The sequence below is a fragment of the Diplotaxodon limnothrissa genome, linkage group LG22 (genome assembly GCF_057381915.1).
Source record: "Diplotaxodon limnothrissa isolate DT_005_m linkage group LG22, D_limnothrissa_male_GT1.1, whole genome shotgun sequence".
Lineage (NCBI taxonomy): Eukaryota > Metazoa > Chordata > Actinopteri > Cichliformes > Cichlidae > Diplotaxodon > Diplotaxodon limnothrissa.
Genome location: NC_140616.1, coordinates 7,031,394 through 7,050,537, shown reverse-complemented (window position 1 = coordinate 7,050,537; position 19,144 = coordinate 7,031,394). Strand labels below are relative to the sequence as shown.

Here is a 19,144-nt window from a genome sequence, read left to right as displayed (position 1 = left end):
GATTTTGGTTACATCTTTGTGTGTTTCTCTTCTAGCATATTTCCTTTCTTACTTTTTTTTTTTTTTTTAAATTTGGTTGCAACCACACGACCTTCCGGGCTTGTTAAACAAGTCTTTTCTTTGCCTCCCTTTTTTTTTTTTTCCACACACAGTTTCAGTTTTCATCCCTGCCCTCACTGAGTTTTTTTTCTCCAGCTGTTAAAAAGCGTGGTGTTCACTTCTCGATGCCAAGCAAAAACACACCTCAGTGCCACCTCTCCAGCTGTAGATCAATATTTGGTTTCGAATTCCCCTCCTTCATTCTGCAGTTCTCTCTATCCTTTCCATCCTACCTCTCTCTTTGCTTCCTCCCCGCATCCATCTGTGTATATTTTTGGCTTCAAAAGACGTCAGCAGGGAGATACGAAAAGAGAGAGACAGACAAAACCAGAGATGGATTGGACAGAGAGATGGCTTTGGTTCAAAGGCGAGGTTGTAAATTTAGATTTTTAAAGCTCCTTTAATCGTCCTCCTTCTCCTCCTCGTCCTCCTCTAATAGGATACTTTGGCTGTCAGTCGGGGATCAGTCGGCCATGGTCCCTCCCAGTGGTGGCGGTGAGGCTTCGCTGAATGAACAGAAAGAGGCGGGACTTGAACAAGGAGACGCAGACTCTTCTGGGCACGAAGTTGGGCTCATGAGGTTGCTGGTGCCAGCGGAAGGAGACTGGGAAAAGCAGGGCCTTGGGCCGCACACGCCACCACTGCTGCTGACCAGTCCCATGACAGTTGTGGATGTTGTTGCCATAGAGCCGGTCACCATGGGGAGGAGAGTGGGTCGGTTGAGGAAGAGAGAAGGGCGGAGGGAAGAGGGGACAGAGGCACCCCCAGGTCCACCGAGAAGCATGTGACCTGCTCCACCTTCAAGGCTGGAAATGGGTAGCTGCCCACCGCTGGCTGCCAGAGCTGCAAAGCATGGAAGAGGGGAAGGAGAAGGTGGATAGAGGAGAAAAGAGGACAGGAGGATGAAGAAAAAGACAGGAGATGAAAAAGAGACAGGATTAGGCTCAAGAAATGAGGGTGAGGGGAAGATTAAAAAATGTTGCAAAAAAAAAAAGTGAATGAAAAAGTCAAAATTGACAGAAAAGGAAAACAAAGGTTTCAGAACAAAGTTGCAAAGCGATCAGAAGAACAAAAGAAGAAGAACATAGAGGACAGGGGAATAAATGCAGATGTGATGGCAGTGAAGACGAAGAAGGGAGAGGAGAGGAAAAAAGAGAGACAGTTTCCAGGGTGAAATAATGATGGAGAATGGAAATAAACAAAGAGAGAATTAAAAAGAAGTCAGTGAACAGATCAGAGACATTAGTTACAGACAAACATTTAAAAATAGGTTGCTGAAAGTGAAGATGATTAAAGAAAGCCTGAATAAATGTGAAAGATTTTCCCACTTAAATCATAATAACAGATAAAAAATATAAGGCTAAAGCAGGAGTGTCAAACATATGGCCCACGGGTCAGAAACAACCCACCAACTGAGCCCAGTGTGGCCCAATGGACTAGTTCCACAAGCATAAAAAGATGGCTCACTGTATTTTGTGTGAATCACTGTAGGTTTTACAGCCCTCCTGCTAACAAAGAAACTACTCACACAACATCACATCAAAGCACGGCAAGTTGGGCATACTTAGTTGCTCTAAGTTCATCTGAAGGACACATGGGTAGTTGGTGATTTGTGGTTTAGTGCCTCAGAGAAGAGTCCACATGGTCCCAAAAAATTAGCAGATGCACATTTATCCTTTGATGATGACATTTAGATTACTCAGACTGAAGTGGACCTTTGTATACCCACTAATGTGGAAAGTATAAAATCCACATAAGATGGTTAAATCATTTAGTCTTTAGTGAGGAAACGTGGAGAGAATAGTGCTTTAAAACATCGGAGGTTGTTTGTAGATCATCAGTGATCGCTCAGAACGTGTTTGACACCCCTGCGCTAAAGCCAAGACTCTTCATGATGACACTCAACCTTAAAATGCACAGAGACAATGATCGACAGCAAAGGATGAAATCTGATTGTGATATTCACACACAGTGGATGTGAGAATGAACCTTTTCTGTCTCACCCTGTCAAACCCGCGTCTGTTACAATCTGCAAAAGCAGTAGTTTGCAGACTTTTAATAGAAAAAAAATGAACAGGCTCAAAAGGTTTATGTTAAATACAGTGCTCTGAAAAATATTTCCCCCCTTTGTGATTTATTATGTCTGAGATCATCAAATAAATGTTGATATTTGACAAACATAAGCCAAGAAAATATAAAAATGCCTTTGAGGTCCAAAATCGCATTCTTTTTGAGCCACTCAGATGGACTTGTTGGCGTGCTTCGGTTCTTAAACCGAGCTTCTTCAAGATTTTCTGGTAAAGAGCAGAATTCCTGCTTTCATCAGTTACAGCAAGTCGCCCTGAAGCAGCAAAGTAGTCCAACACCATCACGCTGCCACCTCCACGTTTGACTATTGGTATGATCTCTTTATGAAATGCAGTTAGTTTTACGCTGTAACGGGACTCAAACCTACAAAAAGTTCAACTTTTTTCTCGTCAGTCCACAGAATATTTTCCCAAAAGTATCGTGGATCATCCAAGATGTTTTTTGGTAAACATGAGACGACGTTCTGTGTTCTTTTGGATCAGCAGTGGTTTGCTCTATTTTTCCCAGTCTCTTCCTTATTATTGAATCATGAACTCTGACCTTATCTAAGCCTACTGAGGCATGCAGCTCTATAGATGTTGTTCTGGGTTTTTTGTGACCTCCTGAATGAGTCGTTGATGCGCTCTTGAAGTGATGTTGTACTCTCTGGAACATTTAACGACTGTTGTAAGTTTTCTCATATTAATTTTTGAATAACGGCACTCACTGTGGTTCGTTGGAGTCGCACAGCCTTTAGAAATGGTTTTGAAACTCTTTCCAGAGTGATAAACTTTAACGAGTTTGTTTTTCAGATGTTTCTTCACATCGTGGCATGATGTGTTGCTTTTTGAAATCTTTTGGCCTACTTCGCTTTGTCAGACAGGTTCTATTTTAAAGATTTATTGATTCAACCAGGCTGGCAGTGATCAGGTCAGGGTGTGGCCAGTGAAACTTAACTCAGCCTTCCAAAAAAATGCACGTAAATTACCGCAAGTTCACGACTGAATGAAGGGGAGCAATTAATTTCCCCTCCACAGAGTCAGGTAGGTTCGGATAGCTTTGTTTTTACCTTAATAATGTATTTCCCTTAATTTTCCATTTACTCAGGTTATCTTTGTCTAATATTGAAAATCTGTTTGATAATCTGAAACATGTAACATTAACAAGTCAAAAAAGAAGAAGAAAGGAAATCAGTAATAGCGCAGACATTCTGTACTTAAGTAGAAGTACAGATACTAGTGTTGAAAAATAGCCAGGACTGCCTCTCGTGTGTTACGTTTTAGGCTGATATCAGTTTGATGTCTGAAGGCACACATGATTTCATGCAGTGATGTGAAATAATAACTCTCCTCAAATTCCTTAAACCAAAAGCAACAACCCCGTTTTGAAAATGTAAGTAAAAAGTACAGATATTTGTTTAAAAATGTAGGGAGTAAAAGTAAAAAGTTGCCAAGTACAGATACCTGAAAATTCTACGTAAGTACAAAGTAACAAAGTAGTTGTACTTTGTTACTGTCTGTTAGGAGGGTTAATGCTTTTCCACAGCACTATATTTCATAGCTTTTTATTACTTTTCAATGAGATAAAATCCCAGTACTGTTACAGTAGCCGTCTTTTCTGCGAGGTTACTGCTGCAAGCTTGTCAGGATAACCTGTCAATCTGTCCGAACCCTGCCGTAACACAGTGATACACCTGCCAGCGTTTGAATTCCAGTGTAATAATACACACTTTTATCCATTACATGAGAGTAAACATTTACAGCATGTGTGGCCCCAAAGGGAAGCAAACTGAAATCCTTTCGTGTCAACACTTCATTTCATCCCATCCTTTTTTCTTTCTTTTCTTTTTTTTTTTTAAAACTCAGGCTCTTCTCTCTTCTTTCCTTCAGCCTAAAACTCTATCAGAGCCAACAGTGCCAGAGCTGCAGTTTCCATAACAGACTGTATCCTTCTCATCAGCACATGGCCCGGAGGACGCCGACTCTGAATGACGCTGAACAGAGCGCGAGAAAAAAGGGAAGGCCTGAATCGGCGCTATAGGGAGATGGAGCACGTGACGGATTCAAAGCTGAGCTTATTTGTGATGCTTAATTGATTTGGCAGCAGATCGTCTCTTTCAAAGAGGAGAATTTTGAGTGAAACTAGTTATTTAGCCAACAGGCTTTGATATTGAGAGGGTGGGGATTGTGCCTGTTCAACTGTTTACTGTAAGCTGACTTGGCCTCCTAAGCTTTGCCATAAGGGGCTCTTGTCACTTTGTGATAATAGTGGGCTATTGTATGAGAATCAAATTGAATCTTTCACCATACTGAGCGATTCAAAAAGTTTGAGAAAGGAGGAGTAGTGCGCGCCGGGCTTGCTCTTGGCTACTGTCATACTGAGGCTTTGCAAGGAAATTCATTTTGGGCAGAATGGATGGAGGATGAAATGGGAACTGGTCTTTAGAAATGGAGACTCATGAAGACTCGCTGGGCCAGAGGGGACAGTCTAACAACACACACTCATGCACTCAGTGACACAAACCTTGCATGGTAGCCAGGGGATTGTTGCCAATGAGGGCCTGGTTCATCCCTGTGCTTACTCCCATCATTGTGTTCCTGAAATGTGGATGGACAGCAAATTCACACACACATCCAGACATTCATTGATGTACAGAAACATTTTTCAGGTTAAATAACATCAAGAGAGCATTTGTCTGTGTAGGTTCTCAGTCATCCACATCACGGTAGTCGAGGCAGCTTGGAAAGAAAGAGCTCTGATGCATTTGTGGCTATGCTTCTGAGATGCAGGGAGATGCTAGATCCTGCTCCAAACTGTCAAAATTTTGACTTTAATTTCACTTGGGGGACGAGAACTAAATCACAGGGAGCCAAATACAGTCAGCAGGGTGGGTGGAGAGTGAAACATGCACCCATATGGCATTAAAAATCCTGCACTTTCATGTGATGTAGTTCAGGTCACCAACCACTCTTTTTATGCTCTTTTGGGTCGGGACATCTTCCATTCAAAGCTGCTGTTTAAAATACTTCCAGTTTGTCCAATTTGGACAATTTTGAGGTCACTAGAGAAATTACTGAAGTAGACTGGAACTTCTATAGGAATCTGAAAGCAGCACTGACGGTGAAGGAGGTCCAGAGGTGCACATGGAGAGCTTGGAGGCTTTGGTTTAGTATTTGACTTTTTTGAAACACAGCCACATGGGATTTTGAGCAAAGCTTGCATCATAAATGCTCAAGAAACATCTGCTCACTTATGTATGACGTGATGTCAGGTTAGAGATCATGGTCAAGTCAATTTGAAAAGGTAGTTTTTGCAGAGTTCAGAGGTTTTGTTTAAAACTAACCAACAATAAGAAACCTTCAAAAAGTTTTGCATCAATTTTATATTCATGCTTTCATTCACTCCAGGAGAGCAAATGAAGAAGAGCTAGCTTTTCTTCCATCTAGGGATCCGACTAATTCCTGCAACAATACCAAAATAATATCATGTATCAAAAATGGTTCTAGCTGAGTAATATTACACTGAAATTTATTTAATAGGATTACAAGGGACCAGAATTTGGAGATAATAATGTGATAGTAAACAGGAGGAAAAACCAATTAGTAATTAAATTTCTCAAATTGTTATTGACACTCACCCAGCGTTCAGCCCAGAGGTCCCGAGGCTGGGAGGAGCTGGGCTGGCTGTGCTATGAGGAGGCGGAGTCACAGAAGAAGAAATGGCAACTGAGCTGACCGGAGTCATGGGGCAGGACGCTGAAGGTGACGAACTGGTGCCTGAGAGGGAGAGAAGAAGAGTGATACGGATGTCGCACAGCAGTGCACAGAAGAATTACAGTGTTATTACTAAATAAACACTTTGGTGACACAGTTCTTCATCAACAGCCAGGGTCCTGAACTATTCAAAGGTCTTCTTCTCACCATTCAACTTCACTTTCTGGTTGGCCGGTACTAGCCTCGACTCAACGGGCCAATAAATTTCCAGCTGTGTTTGCTACCTGTCAGGTCATCTGTCATATCTGTGAAGCCTGGACAGCTCACGGACGAATCATGACTCACGGAGGTAAACAACTCAACATAAGACCAGCGCTTCTGTGCTGCTGTCAACAAAACATCCCTGTTTCTGTTTCCAGTCTTAATGATTTTTTTTTGTCTCAGTGATGATTCTTCCATGTTTCATCAAATCAGCGAAACACTCAACAATACTGAAATATCAACTGTTAAATAATGTCAGGACCAGACCGACCTTTGGGTTCAAAAACATAATTGAGAAGCAGCGCTCTAACCTTTAATAATTTATTGACGAGCGTCTACGCAGGCACAAACAGTTATTACAGCTCACCTGTTGTGCTGAGGCTGGTGGTGACCTGGGACAGACCCTGACTCGATATCTGCAGATACAGGAAAAGAGAAATTAGGAAGTTCTTCCATCCTACTGCGAAACATCTGTTCCCGCATAGAGGGCGGACTGTACCATGTGCGGGCTGTAGCAGGGGGCTTTGTGCGTCACAACAGGCGAGGTCTGGCTGGGCAGTGGAGGGGTGGTGCTGCTAGAGGGGTTGATGCGTTTCTCTTTCTGCCGGCGGTTGCAGAACCAAACGCGAATCACCTCCTTTTCCATGTTGAGCTGCTCCGCCATCAGCAGGATCTCCTCAGAGGTAGGCTTCTGGTTCTGAGGAGGAAGAGATCAAAGCGATGAGGAAGTACTGAAAACACTGCATGCAGTCAGAAGAAGGCTAATTAATAAAGGGAGGCTATCCAAAATAGGATGCTGGTTTATCACATGTAGAAGAGCTTTTTTTTAAAGCCACTGCATTAATATAACAATATGTTTGTATTAACTATTTATGGTGTGCTAATCTAAGGCAGGAGGTGTCAAACATAAGGCCCAGGGACCAGGATTTGCCCAGCAAATCCTTCAATTAGGCCCACCATATGACTTTGGAAAATGTAAAGTAGAACAGAGGTTTTAGACTTTTAATTTATTTTCATAAGTTCACAACTTTTGCAGCTTTCCCTAAGCCTAACTTGAAGAGTTGCACTGATTTCTGTTGAAATAGCAATTTCTTAGGGACTAAATGTGTAGTTAGACTAAACTGGCAGAAAGGGCAGTTCCACTGGTCTGGCCCACATAAGATCAAAATGGGCTGGATGTAGCTCTGATCTACGGTGTGCAGTCGATCTACGGCAGTTTCCAAGAATCTGCTGCAGGTTTGTACAAGATCTACAGCTCTGATATGACGGCCTTTGTCATTGTACTTTTTGTGTTCTGTGCTGGGCGGGTGTTTAGCAAGTTCATGTTTCTGCTTTTTAATGAAACTGCAAGTGTTTAATTCAAAGAAAATGCTTTTTCTTCTTATTAAATATAGAGGCTCCTTAGCTCTTTAAAAGACTCTTTAAAAGGTCTTTTAACATCAAGCTCCAAATTTATAACGTATCCCTACAAAGTGGTCGCCATATATTGGGCTATATTTAAATATTTTCCTACTTGCTGCATTTTAAAATCTTTGTAAAGCAAGAATTAAGAGTATTTAGGGTTAAAAACGGCCACATTCATGAATCTTATTGTCTAATAACAGCACTGGAAATTCCATGAAAGGTGTTATAAAGAAAATTGATTCAATTCTATCTTATTTCTATAAAAACAAAAGTGGAAACCTGCATTATTTTATATTCAGGTGTAAAAATCATACCCATTAGAAATTCAGGCTCAATTTTGCTAATAACTTAATCTCCTACCGTGCTGAAGTTGCGCTCTAGCATTATTCGCACATTGGTCTCGATGCTGGTGCGTTTCTTCCTGCGCCGGCCAGGTAGACCCTCGATGCCCAACATGGGGGAGGAGATAGAAGAAGGGCTGGGCAGCATGCTGTCTACCGCCATTGTTTCTGTGACAGAAACAGAGAAAGAAGGCATAAATGAGGGAAGTGTTTTTGGTGACGTAAAGAATGATCAGAATGTCAAATTAAATTAAAATCCTTAAAATATGTGAAACACTATATTTTAACACTTTATCACTGATGGAAAACTATAGGTAACATTTTTAAAGAAGTCTTGATTTAAGGCTATTTCCATCAAAATGAAACATCCTGAGCTTATTTTCAAATTAAAGTTATTTTTAAAATATCTCTGACTCTCACATGTTCCAGCAAACAAAGATGAGTGTGCTGATTGTACACCAGCAACAAAATATTTCTTAGTACCTGCGTCACTCAGCCACTTCTCGAGGAGAGGCTTCAGCTTGCACATGTTCTTAAAGCTCAGGTTGAGAGCTTCAAAGCGGGAGATGGTGGTCTGGCTGAAATCGTTGCCGTACAGTTTTCCCATAGCCACACCAACATCGCCCTGATGGAGACAGAAAATTTGTGTCACTGTGCAAATACATGCAGACTTTATCATGCAAACATGCCTTCCTTCTTCTTACCTGGGTGAATCCCAGCTTTATGCGGCGCTGCTTGAAGGTGCGAGCAAACTGCTCCAGCTCCTCTAGATCGCTGGGTTCTTCTCCCATGTGACCCCCATGACCCCCATGACCCCCATGACCTCCAGAACTCAAGCCGGAGGCTAAGGAAGAAGCCATGGCGCTGCTGGATGCAGAGGTAACTCCTACAGATGTCACAACACCAACACCGCTGCTCCCAGTGGCAACTAAAGAGCCTCCACTGCTGCTGCTTCCAGCATCGCTGCTCTTCTCTCTCTGTGATGTCAGCAGAAGTGAGACAAAGAGTATATGCATGATTCATTCAAACATTCTTTATGTGCTGGTAAAAAAAAGCTCACACACTTTTTCCTGAGAAACATGCACATTCATTTTCTACGAATTGAAAAAAAAATTAAATAAGGTCATCGGCTAGAAAACATGCTCAGAAAAATAAAACACGCCCTGGTTGCTATAACGAGACCTTTTACTCTAAAAAGGAGAGAGGAAAAAAAACATTATTTAGAATTTTGAAATAGCGTCTGTGCTTGGCTTAGCACCAAGAGAAGCTACATACTGCCTGTCAAAGCTTTGGCCCTGCAGGCTGCGGGAGTGTTAGCTAATTGACAAGACATCATGCACGATATCTGCTGCTACGCAGCTCATTTACATTCACATCTGTTGTGTCTGACACGGCTTCATCACAACTTAATCAAAAATCTGTAACAGCCTTTGGATGTGTGAGGTTGCATTCATGCATCACGTTATAGAGGATAAGGGGTGACGATACCAGATACCTCATTGGACCAGAAATTGCATCTATTTTGAAAAGAAGATGCTATGCAAATGCAGTCTTCCTTGACATTTTTCAGCTGGCAGGACAGTTGCATCACAGATGATCTATTAGTTCTTCATGCAAACTTGTGCTGCTTTCGAGCACAATGACATTAAGGTGTGTTTAGCATCCTGCAGGTACTTCTGACGCAGATAAATCCTGATAATGGTGAATGTCAGTCTGACAGAAACTCTGTGGTTCAAAGATTCTCATTTAAATTAAAAGAAAACAAAATGTTTTGTAAGCTCATTTGCATGTTTCGACTCTCTCTCTCTCTCACACGCACACACACAAAGATTTACTACCTGTGCTTGGAGTCCCAGGCGAGGTGGTGATGTCAGCAGTCCCCCTGGGCTTTGTTGAGGTAGCTGGATCAGATTTGGTGTCGAGAGCAAACCTGTAAAAATAAATCAAACACTTTACAAACCAAATATGCCAACTTTCCAGCCAAAGTTTGGATTAACGAGTTCATGGGTGGATGAACTCATCGAAAGGTGAAAGCAGCACGGCTGATTCACAGAAATCTTTGCTGTTATTAGGAAATATGACACATTTCCTAACCAACTTCACCACTTTAATCCCACTGAGACAGTGAGGGGTAATTTTTTGATTCTCAGATGAATTCCATGTAATATTTGTACAGAAAGGAGGTTTCAGGGTTTTCCTCACCCTGCTGTGACTGCTGTGCAGGTGCTGGCTGTGACAGGAGGAACTGGGCAGGAGACTGGAGAGGGTGACCTGGCATTAAAACCAGCTGCTGGAGCTGCAACAGCTGCTGGATGTCCTGCGACGCAACACAAACGCATTTCAATACAGAGCAGTAATAAAGTCGGGTAAAGATGAGTCGGTTTATTAATTAGACTTATTATTAAGAGAATCAATAAAATCAATAAAACACTCTTTTAAGCTGACGGTACCTGTGCTGTGAGCTGGATTGGCTGCGACAGGGCCAGCTGTGGCGGTGGAGGCGGAGCTTGGACTGTTTGCTCCTGTTTGGTTTGCTGCTGCTGCTGTTGTTGGGATTGCGATTGGTTTTGTTGCTGCTGCTGGTTGGCTTGCTGCTGCGCGGCGGCGTGGGCAGCGTGAGCGGCATGGGCGGCGTTCGACTGCTGAACGGCTGCCGCCAAGAGCTGAGCCTGAGCCTGTTGGAGGAGCAGCTGCTGCTGGGCCGGGAGAAGCGCAGCAAGCTGGGAGAGAGCAACAGTTGGAGGAGGGAGAGGAACGAGGACAGTGATGGGAAATGAGAAGAAGATGTAAGCGTGCACAGTGAGAGGGAAATGGAATTGGAGAAATAAAAAAATTATGCAGGACGGCAAAAGTTGGAGAGAGAACAAAGAGTATCAGCTATCATTCCAGGAACACAGGTGTAGGTGAATCTGTTAGCGGACAGTAAAAGCATGCCAGAGCAAGACAAGCAAAGAAAAGGAACCCACTTAGCTTCAAAGTACATTTAGCTGAAATGCAAAAACACAAAAACACTACAGGTAGTGCAAGGGCTTCTGGTTTGTCAGGAAGGCCTTATTGAAGTTACCTAATGCTGAATCGTTGATTGCACTCTTTGTTTTTCAGCAGTGCATCACGTTTGGAGTAATGCAAGCAGAGAGCAGCTCACAAATGTGTGTTTTTATGGAAACACTAGAGAGGGCAGAGCCAGGCGAGGAGTGTGGAAAACAATCCTGACAAGTTTTATTATTGAAGAGACTACACGTGAGTGTATGGCATCTAAAGCAGCCCATTTTCTCAAACATAGACATAGTGGCGTGTCAAATGGGTTCCAGTATGTGTATTTCCATGTGATCAGGTCAATTTAGTAAACTCTGAATTGGTAAAACCTAGATGACCTATTTTCTTGAGATAATTCCCTTATTTATGTATCATTTTTATATTCTATTTAAACTTTCTTATCTATCACATACCAGTACTGAGGCTGATTCGTGTTACAGTTACTACATTTACCTGCATGTTTTACCCATTTATTTGCTACTTTCTCATCTAAAAGCAGTGGTTTGAAAAAATATAAAAGTTAGATTTGTCTGCTTTTGTTGTTCACTAGTTTTTGCGACTCGGCAGATGTTTTCTTTTCTGATCAAATTCCAACTTCTGATTTTAAACATTTGAATTTAGCTAAGCTAATCTTTCATGCACTACTTGGAAAATCCAGAAGCACACAAACTGTGTAGTGTGGATCAGAGGTAATGATAAATTTTCATTTAGATGATGGCTTTGAGACTAAAACCTGCAAGTACACAGGTTACAGATTACAACAACACCAGCTGGAAGTGCTGCATGTTTATGAACGATGAACTGTTCCCATCTATGTGTTGGCCAGCAGCAGTTTCCCTAATTTTGATTAATGTAATTTCCTCTTTGTGTGTGTGTTTTCTCACCCCTGCTAGCTGACTTCCAGCAAGCATCAACTGTGTGTGGTGGTGTTGAGCCTGTTGCTGTTGCTGAGAGGGCGGTGCCGGAAGTGCAGTGCTGTGTGTTATCTCAGCGCCATCTTCAATCTTTCCCTAAAAGAGAAAACACAGGCACAAGTTATTTCACAACCTCACACGGCAGCACACTCACCATGCTTATCTATTAAGAAAAATCTGATTTTTGTGATGATTTCCAGGTGAGAAATCAGAAATTATAAAATTCCGATGGTTCACATAATTCCTTTTTCAGATTGTACGGAATCTGCGCGCATCTCCGCATTAGCAAGGCTGGTGAATCAGCTCATTCCTACGAAGTGGATTTGAAATGACACGCGTACCTCAGAAGACAACTCCTTGCTGTCAAACGTTTTGCAAGTGTGTACCTCTGGTATCACACGGCCACAGAAAATATTTGACTAAAAGGTTTTTAAAAAGTGACCAAAGCTTAAGTATTTTGGGACGCACTCTGACTTGGATTATGTCTCTCAGATTGCAAAGATCTGAGGAACATAAACCAGATTATGGTAAAAAAGAAAGGACAGAGATCCTCTCTTAGTTCTTCTTGTGTCTGTGACTGTGAACTCCAGCCTCCCCGTCTGCCTTTCTTACCACTGAATCTTTTGTCAGTCATCTGTCCAAAAATCCGGGTCAGTTTTCCTCGTATTTATGTTGTCAGAAAAATTCCAAAACCTGCTGACCTCTAGCTACCATTACGTGCTCGTGTCTCGTCACTGTCCATCCATCAAGGAGTTTTTGTCTATCACTCACTGCCACCTTGTTCATATTCGTTTCCCCTACTGGCTTGTCTCTGCAGGATTTTTCTTCGTTGGAGTGGTAGGTGTGGAAACGGCAGCGTGATTTGCATATTAGATTTTTTTTTGTGGGCGTGTGTCATTGTGGTGTAAATGCATGTGTAAACATATGTGTTTATACAAAATTACATAATCCCAGAGATGCACAAAGCTCCTCCTGTTAAGACTGTGTAACTTTCAATACACAGAAACAAGCACTGAAAATAAACTTTACAGCATTTATAACTATTTATTTGTTATAAGGAAATATTTTCAGTATAGAAGAGTTTTAAATGGTGACTTAATGACCACACACGCACGCACGCACACACGCACACACACAGCATGCCTGATCAGGCTCACCTTGTTGCCAACTGGTGTAGGAGAGAGGCTGAAGGGGCTTGTTTTCATTGTCTGAGCCTGCAGCAAAACAATGAAAATATGCATCGCACATCAAAGAACCGAAGTGTGATGACACATTCAGAAGAAATGACATCCTGTAATCTCTGTCAACAGATTTCCAGCGAACCACTTTCATGGGTGAGGCAGATTAAACCATTTATTACAAGTTAATAAGACTGACAGAATTTTAAGAGAAGTTATAATTTTGGCATCCAGGGACACCCCCCACCCAGGGAGCCTGCAGCAAAACAATGAAAATATGCATCGCACATCAAAGAACCGAAGTGTGATGACACATTCAGAAGAAATGACATCCTGTAATCTCTGTCAACAGATTTCCAGCGAACCACTTTCATGGGTGAGGCAGATTAAACCATTTATTACAAGTTAATAAGACTGGTCAGAATTTTAAGAGAAGTTATAATTTTGGCATCCAGGGACACCCCCCACCCAGGGTTAAGTAACCCATTGTGAAGAAGGGGTCCTCAGAACAGTTTGATATATATCATAAAACTGTACTCCATCTATAAAAAGTGGATTTATGCTAATAAAAAATGTTTCTTTGGATTTGATCGTAACACAGTTTGCCCTGAAAATCACTCTCGCCTCTCATGGTGCAGCAATATGGAGACAAAAAGATGGAATGAGGCCTAAACCAGTTACATCTGCGTCAGGATTGTTGTAGTCCACGTCCCCAAAAAGTTGAGCACAGTGCAAGTGCATCATCAGCGAGTACGTGCTCAGTATCTTTAATGAGAAAAGTAAAATACCCACCTGCTCATCGGGGCTGTTTCTGTCAGAGTCTGAAACAAAGAGCGAGATTTAAATGACCGATTAGCAAGAATGTGAGCTCGTGTGTTTGTGTGTTGCACGTTTACTGGAAAATTTTAGCCTGCTGCTTTCCTGTTCAAGCCTGTTTAAAGAGATTAGATAACTGAACCGTCCACACCGTGACTGAACACGAGTATGTGTGCTGTACCTGAACTGTCCCCTGGATAGTCAGCTCCAGGCTTTTCCTCCCCTGCTTTGGACATCCTGATATCTGCAGGAAACACACACAGATATCCATCAGACAGGTGCATGAAAAACACTTCAACTGGTATGTTGCCTCCACAGCTGACGATCAATGTGGGGATAACACGGTCCCAGCATGCAGGGGAATGGGAGACATGACACATGCACACATCTGGAAGTTTCTAATGTAGCTGAGCTCATGTAGACTGGAATTTGGCTAATATGTTTCCATCTGACGTTGCCTCTATTTTCTTATGCTGCTTTTTAATTTAGCTTATTCATTTTTTTGCTTTGCTTTAAATGAGAATAGTTTTAATGCCACTATTTTGTCTTCTTTTTAGTTTTGTTGCATTTCTTTAATGTTTTCACAACGTAAATTATTACTGCTTGCTCGCTATGCTTTTCTGTGTCAGACCCGTGGAGCACTATATTGCATCATTAATTTGATATTACATTTAATTACAAAACACATTTCCAAGGAAGGAACTCATGAGTTCAGGCCAATAACCCACAACTCACAGCCTAAAACGTGTTGTAACATCTATTTTTATATCCTGGAATTTCAACCTTTTAGTCACATTTAGTGTGAAAAGAAATAATAAAGTAAAACCTGCACTTTTACAGTTTTTTATTACATTATGAAAACTTTAAGCACACAAAACTTGTATTACACGTCCATCCGATCTCAAAAGTCTTCTTCCAGCTGGCCAATTTACAGCAAAAGGATACGAACACTCGGTGCTTCCTGCACAGGAGGTCAGCCGCCTCCTCTGTGTTGGAGTGGCTGAACTTTTGTGCTTTTTGCTATTATGCAGGTCAGAGTAACTGTGAAAGTTCAACTAAATGAAATGCTGCCATGAAGCTTTTGAATTTGAAAGAATAGCGTGCAAACCAGGGTGACTCAGCACCAACAAATATGCGTGAGAATAAGTTGTTGTATGTTTGAAGAAAAAAAGCATTTAATCACAGAAATAATGAGACTTTCATTTCATCTTGTTTTGTATCCTGGACACAGGCAAGACAAAATCTCTGCTAAGCAAAACAACTTTATGCCCCACCAGCATAAAGTTGTTTATGCTCTAATTTAGCTCTTTAAATGTAAACTTTATTGACCCAGGAGGTGGAAGCGGGACGTTTCATGGCAGGTATCATCCTAACTACCTCTGCTGTTCCTTCAGTTTGTGGCCACTTCTGGGACTGCAGTAGTAATTGGTCCAGGAAGAACAACGCCACCCGAAGTGCTTACCTGAGCACCAGACATTACTCAGCATCACTCGGTGCCTTCTTGAAAAAAAACACGCTTTCACCCCCTGCACTTAACTTCTGTCTTTCACTTTTTAAATTAATATTCCCTCTTGTGCTCAGGACTTTCATAATAACCGTCTCATCTATGGCATCGGTTTAACTGGAAAGGATGTATGCTGATAATGGCAGTAAGAAGGAGCTCCAACTCTGAGGTTAAAGTGAATCAATGCACTAAATCTGCTTTGTCTTCAGCACAAAGTTCATGCAACTGACAGGAAGCACAACAGGGAAAATAATCAAAGTACACCACATAAAAACACAGCTGACATCCGCAACCATATTGTTTCCCCTCTGTGTAATAGACATATCCTAAATACACAACTTCCCTCCTGTCCCTACAGGTTCAGTCTTCAGAAGTAACCCCCCTCCCTCCCCCCAGGGATAATTACATGAGCTCCAGATAAATATGTGGATCTTTATGAGGTTGTAATATCTAAATGTAATATCAGGAGACCATGTTCAGTTAAAAAAAAAAAGGCCAAATATTGATTTAACAGTCAAAATCTAAGATTTTACACTATATCTAGGCTGAATGAAAATTATTTTTTTTCAAAAAGGTCAATTTTTGCATCATTACATTAGAGTAATGTAAACTGGTCCTAAGCCACAAAACACAGCGTAAGCCTCCCTGTCAAGGGTACAACAGCAGCACCTTTGAGGGTATCGGCCCAATGACGAGCACTTTTTACCCTAAAGGTCCACATTATTCTCTGAGAGTGTGGGAGAGGACATGATTGAACACTTTAAAAAACAAAGGAAGGCCTTTTGGGAATTATACTGAAGGGTCACGAACAATTTCAAGTGTGCTAAAAGATGGTGGAGGGCAAGGAAAAAAAGGAGGAAGCAGGGGTTATGCTGAGAAAATGCTGAAAAAGAGAAGATTAAATATAAGGATGAGTGAAAGAGAAAAAGAAAAACTCTAATAACAGATATCTGTTTAACAGTTCTTGGGTTGTATTTATTTCTTAAGATCTTTGTGAAATTGTAGATTAGAATCAAATTCAACCTGAACGTCACTTTTTGCCTAAATTACATTTTAGAAATGATGCAACAACAAGTCTTCAAAATTTTTATGTTATTATGATCATCCCACCATTATTAAGAAAACAAGTAAACACCCCTTTGGAAGTGTTTAGTCAGGAGAGATCCTGCAGTTGCATAAAGGGCCCAGTTGGGGGCAGCACTCTCTAAGACATCCTCTGCGGGAGCCGGTAGATGTGTGTGTTAGTGTAACAAGCACAGCACACACACTAATGAGGTGTATAAAAAGTGACTCTTGTATTCATTTGTAGATAATAACTGAGAGGTAGAAAGACGTGTTTTAAAGGGGCAAAGACCTGCTGTCAGTGAGCAGCCGGACCATTCAGAAAACTAAAAGTGCACTTGAATTTATTTATCCCCAAACATGAAGAAATATTTCATCTTCAATTAACTGAATCAGATGGTTTTTAGTTAGAAATGTCACCTCCAGTAACAAATTCAGAAAAATGTCTTCTTTGTAAGGTTGGCACTTTAAAAATGGTGTTAAAAAAATCCTTTTCATTTATCCGTTTGATTAAATAAGCCCAGCACAACACTGTTAATCAAACTTACTGTTTTCATATATTTCATATCTGAGAAATTCTTTTTGATGCAACATTTAACCTTGGACAGTTTAAAAAGTGTAACATTACTAATACCACCGCTTTCTCTAATCACACCCATATGTAATGTTGTTACTATCACCACGACGACAAAGACAGCCGAACCTTCAGAAAAGCTCTGTGTCAAAATACAATTCACTAAAACGCCGCCCCCATTTAATTCAAACACGGAGTTAAATTAATACACTCCACTTCAAACACGCACGTTACCACTCCGGGCTCCTTCATCCTCTCAGGATATGAAGAAAGGGATCCCATAAAATCATTTTATCAGCCCCCTCCTCATAACGCCTCAACTGGCCCTAACCCCTTTGGTCATGGAGACTTTTAACCCCCCCATCCCCCAACCAACCATCCATCCTTATTCGTCCTCATGTATGCCAACAAATCAAACAGCCTGAACCCCAAATGTCACAGATGTCCAGTGCACATCAGAGAGCATGTTTTAAACCAAACTGCATTATACAAACGAACACGTCTCTACATCTGCAATCTGCACATGTATACCCCACCCTACCCCACCCCCCACCCAGCTCTGGTTTTGAGTGTTTTTCCTGTAACAATGGCAATATTAGCGGATTTAGGAATAAAATTTCATTCCAAGTTATAGTGACCACCACCCCAGCACACTCCTCCACCCTGAGGCAGTTTAACAGCAGTTGCATGGATGTAAGGTAGACCCCCTCCCATCCCAATCCCTCCTTACTCATCCTATCAGTGCTAATAACAGAAGGGGGGAGGAAGAGGGGCCACTGGGCAGATGATGTATCTGTCTTGTGGGGCTGACATGGACAGCCTGCCCCTGTGTGTGTGTGTGTGTGAGCGGGAAAGGAGGGGGGGGGGGGCACAGGGTCACTGTCAGGGAATTAGAAAAGAAGGACCGAGAGAGAGAGAGGGGAAGAGAGGGTGCAGGATGGCTGGAGGGGTCCTACACTCAGCCTCCTCTCCCTCTGCCTCCCTCCACCTTCTTTTTGCCCACCCACCCCGCCTCGGTCACGCCTGTCAGGGGCCTGTGACAGACGGCGCGTGGGTTCATGTGTGTGTATGTATATGCCGCTGCCGTTTGGCGTGTGGATGTCAAAGGTCAGGCACATGGTCTCGGCCACCTCCCGCCTCGCAGTCAAACACAAACAAGCTGCCTGGCGCCTGCCTTTTCCACCTGTCCCCCGTCACATTCAGCGCCAAACAAACACACCCGCAGCACCAACGAGCAAATCTGCAACTGCTGTAATGATGAAAAATGTAATGTCAGCTACATCGTGACAAATGAAGCCGATGAGGCAGAAGCATGAACGCAGCACACAGCCAAACACGCGCACACGCTTTAAGTTTTTCTCTTTAAACTTTACTTTTCTATTATCTGCAACAAAACCTTAACACAGGTAGCGTGTACGAGCAACTTTTAAATTATAAAGACGCAGGAGCGCTTCAAAAAAGTTGTTTAAAATAATAAGAAAAATAAAAAATTTAGAGCTCTGTTTCTTAAACTGAAAGGTTTCTTGGCATTGCCGTGAGTCCAAATAAAGGATATCTGACACATTCAAGAGAAGCAAATGGTTGTAGATGGAAAGTCTAGAGGAGTAACTAACATTTATTTCTTGATTACACTGATTAGCTTCCACTCTTCTGCTTTTGTTCATCCGCCTTTCATAATAATGGTCATGTTTGTTGTCAAAACCATAAAAGTACAAATTCAGGTCTCCTTTAAAAGTTTTACTTCTTTTCTTTTGATCCTTCTTAAAAATACACTGTCTTTAACTCAAAGTAGGAACATCTGCCATCACAGCACGGTCTACTGTGCTGCCTATACATGACTACATTTCTCGCAAACACACAGCTTTATGTCTCATTTTAATGACTATCATGCAGCTGAAGACAAACACAACCCAAAGAATGGAGCTCAGAGGATGAGCACACAGATGTTTGCATTTTATGAGAATGCACTTTGCTTTATATTAGCTGTGAAGCTGCTGCAGAGATGCTGTGGACTGTAACAGCAAAGTTAGGGAACTGAATACTGAAGCAAAGAAATGAGACGGTCAAATAACTGCACAGAGGATATTTTACTTCTTTTATGGTTTACATTTATTTTGTGTGGTTGATCAGGCCCCAGATATGTTTTCCAGTCAGGAAAATATCACAAAAATCCAA

At 41.8% G+C, this 19,144-nt stretch overlaps 1 protein-coding gene across 2 annotated transcripts in view; it reads right to left on the bottom strand.

Annotated features, from left to right (window-relative positions):
- Window positions 1–562: 562 nt before the first annotated feature.
- Window positions 563–19,144, bottom strand: part of pou2f2a (POU class 2 homeobox 2a) — a 66,500-nt gene continuing 47,918 nt past the window's right edge. Inside the window, exons 2-16 of one of the 2 annotated variants that reach the window (XM_085345849.1) lie at window positions 14,011–14,073; window positions 13,806–13,834; window positions 12,993–13,049; window positions 11,806–11,931; window positions 10,336–10,605; window positions 10,088–10,202; window positions 9,724–9,815; window positions 8,590–8,862; window positions 8,369–8,510; window positions 7,905–8,053; window positions 6,640–6,837; window positions 6,508–6,556; window positions 5,804–5,942; window positions 4,690–4,763; window positions 563–942 (exon numbers count right to left, since the gene is read on the bottom strand). In XM_085345849.1, the coding sequence (XP_085201975.1) occupies window positions 563–942; window positions 4,690–4,763; window positions 5,804–5,942; window positions 6,508–6,556; window positions 6,640–6,837; window positions 7,905–8,053; window positions 8,369–8,510; window positions 8,590–8,862; window positions 9,724–9,815; window positions 10,088–10,202; window positions 10,336–10,605; window positions 11,806–11,931; window positions 12,993–13,049; window positions 13,806–13,834; window positions 14,011–14,073 (2,156 nt within the window). Of the gene's footprint in view, window positions 943–4,689; window positions 4,764–5,803; window positions 5,943–6,507; window positions 6,557–6,639; window positions 6,838–7,904; window positions 8,054–8,368; window positions 8,511–8,589; window positions 8,863–9,723; window positions 9,816–10,087; window positions 10,203–10,335; window positions 10,606–11,805; window positions 11,932–12,992; window positions 13,057–13,805; window positions 13,835–14,010; window positions 14,074–19,144 lie in introns of both variants that reach the window. The other variant, XM_085345848.1, reaches the window with a different exon arrangement.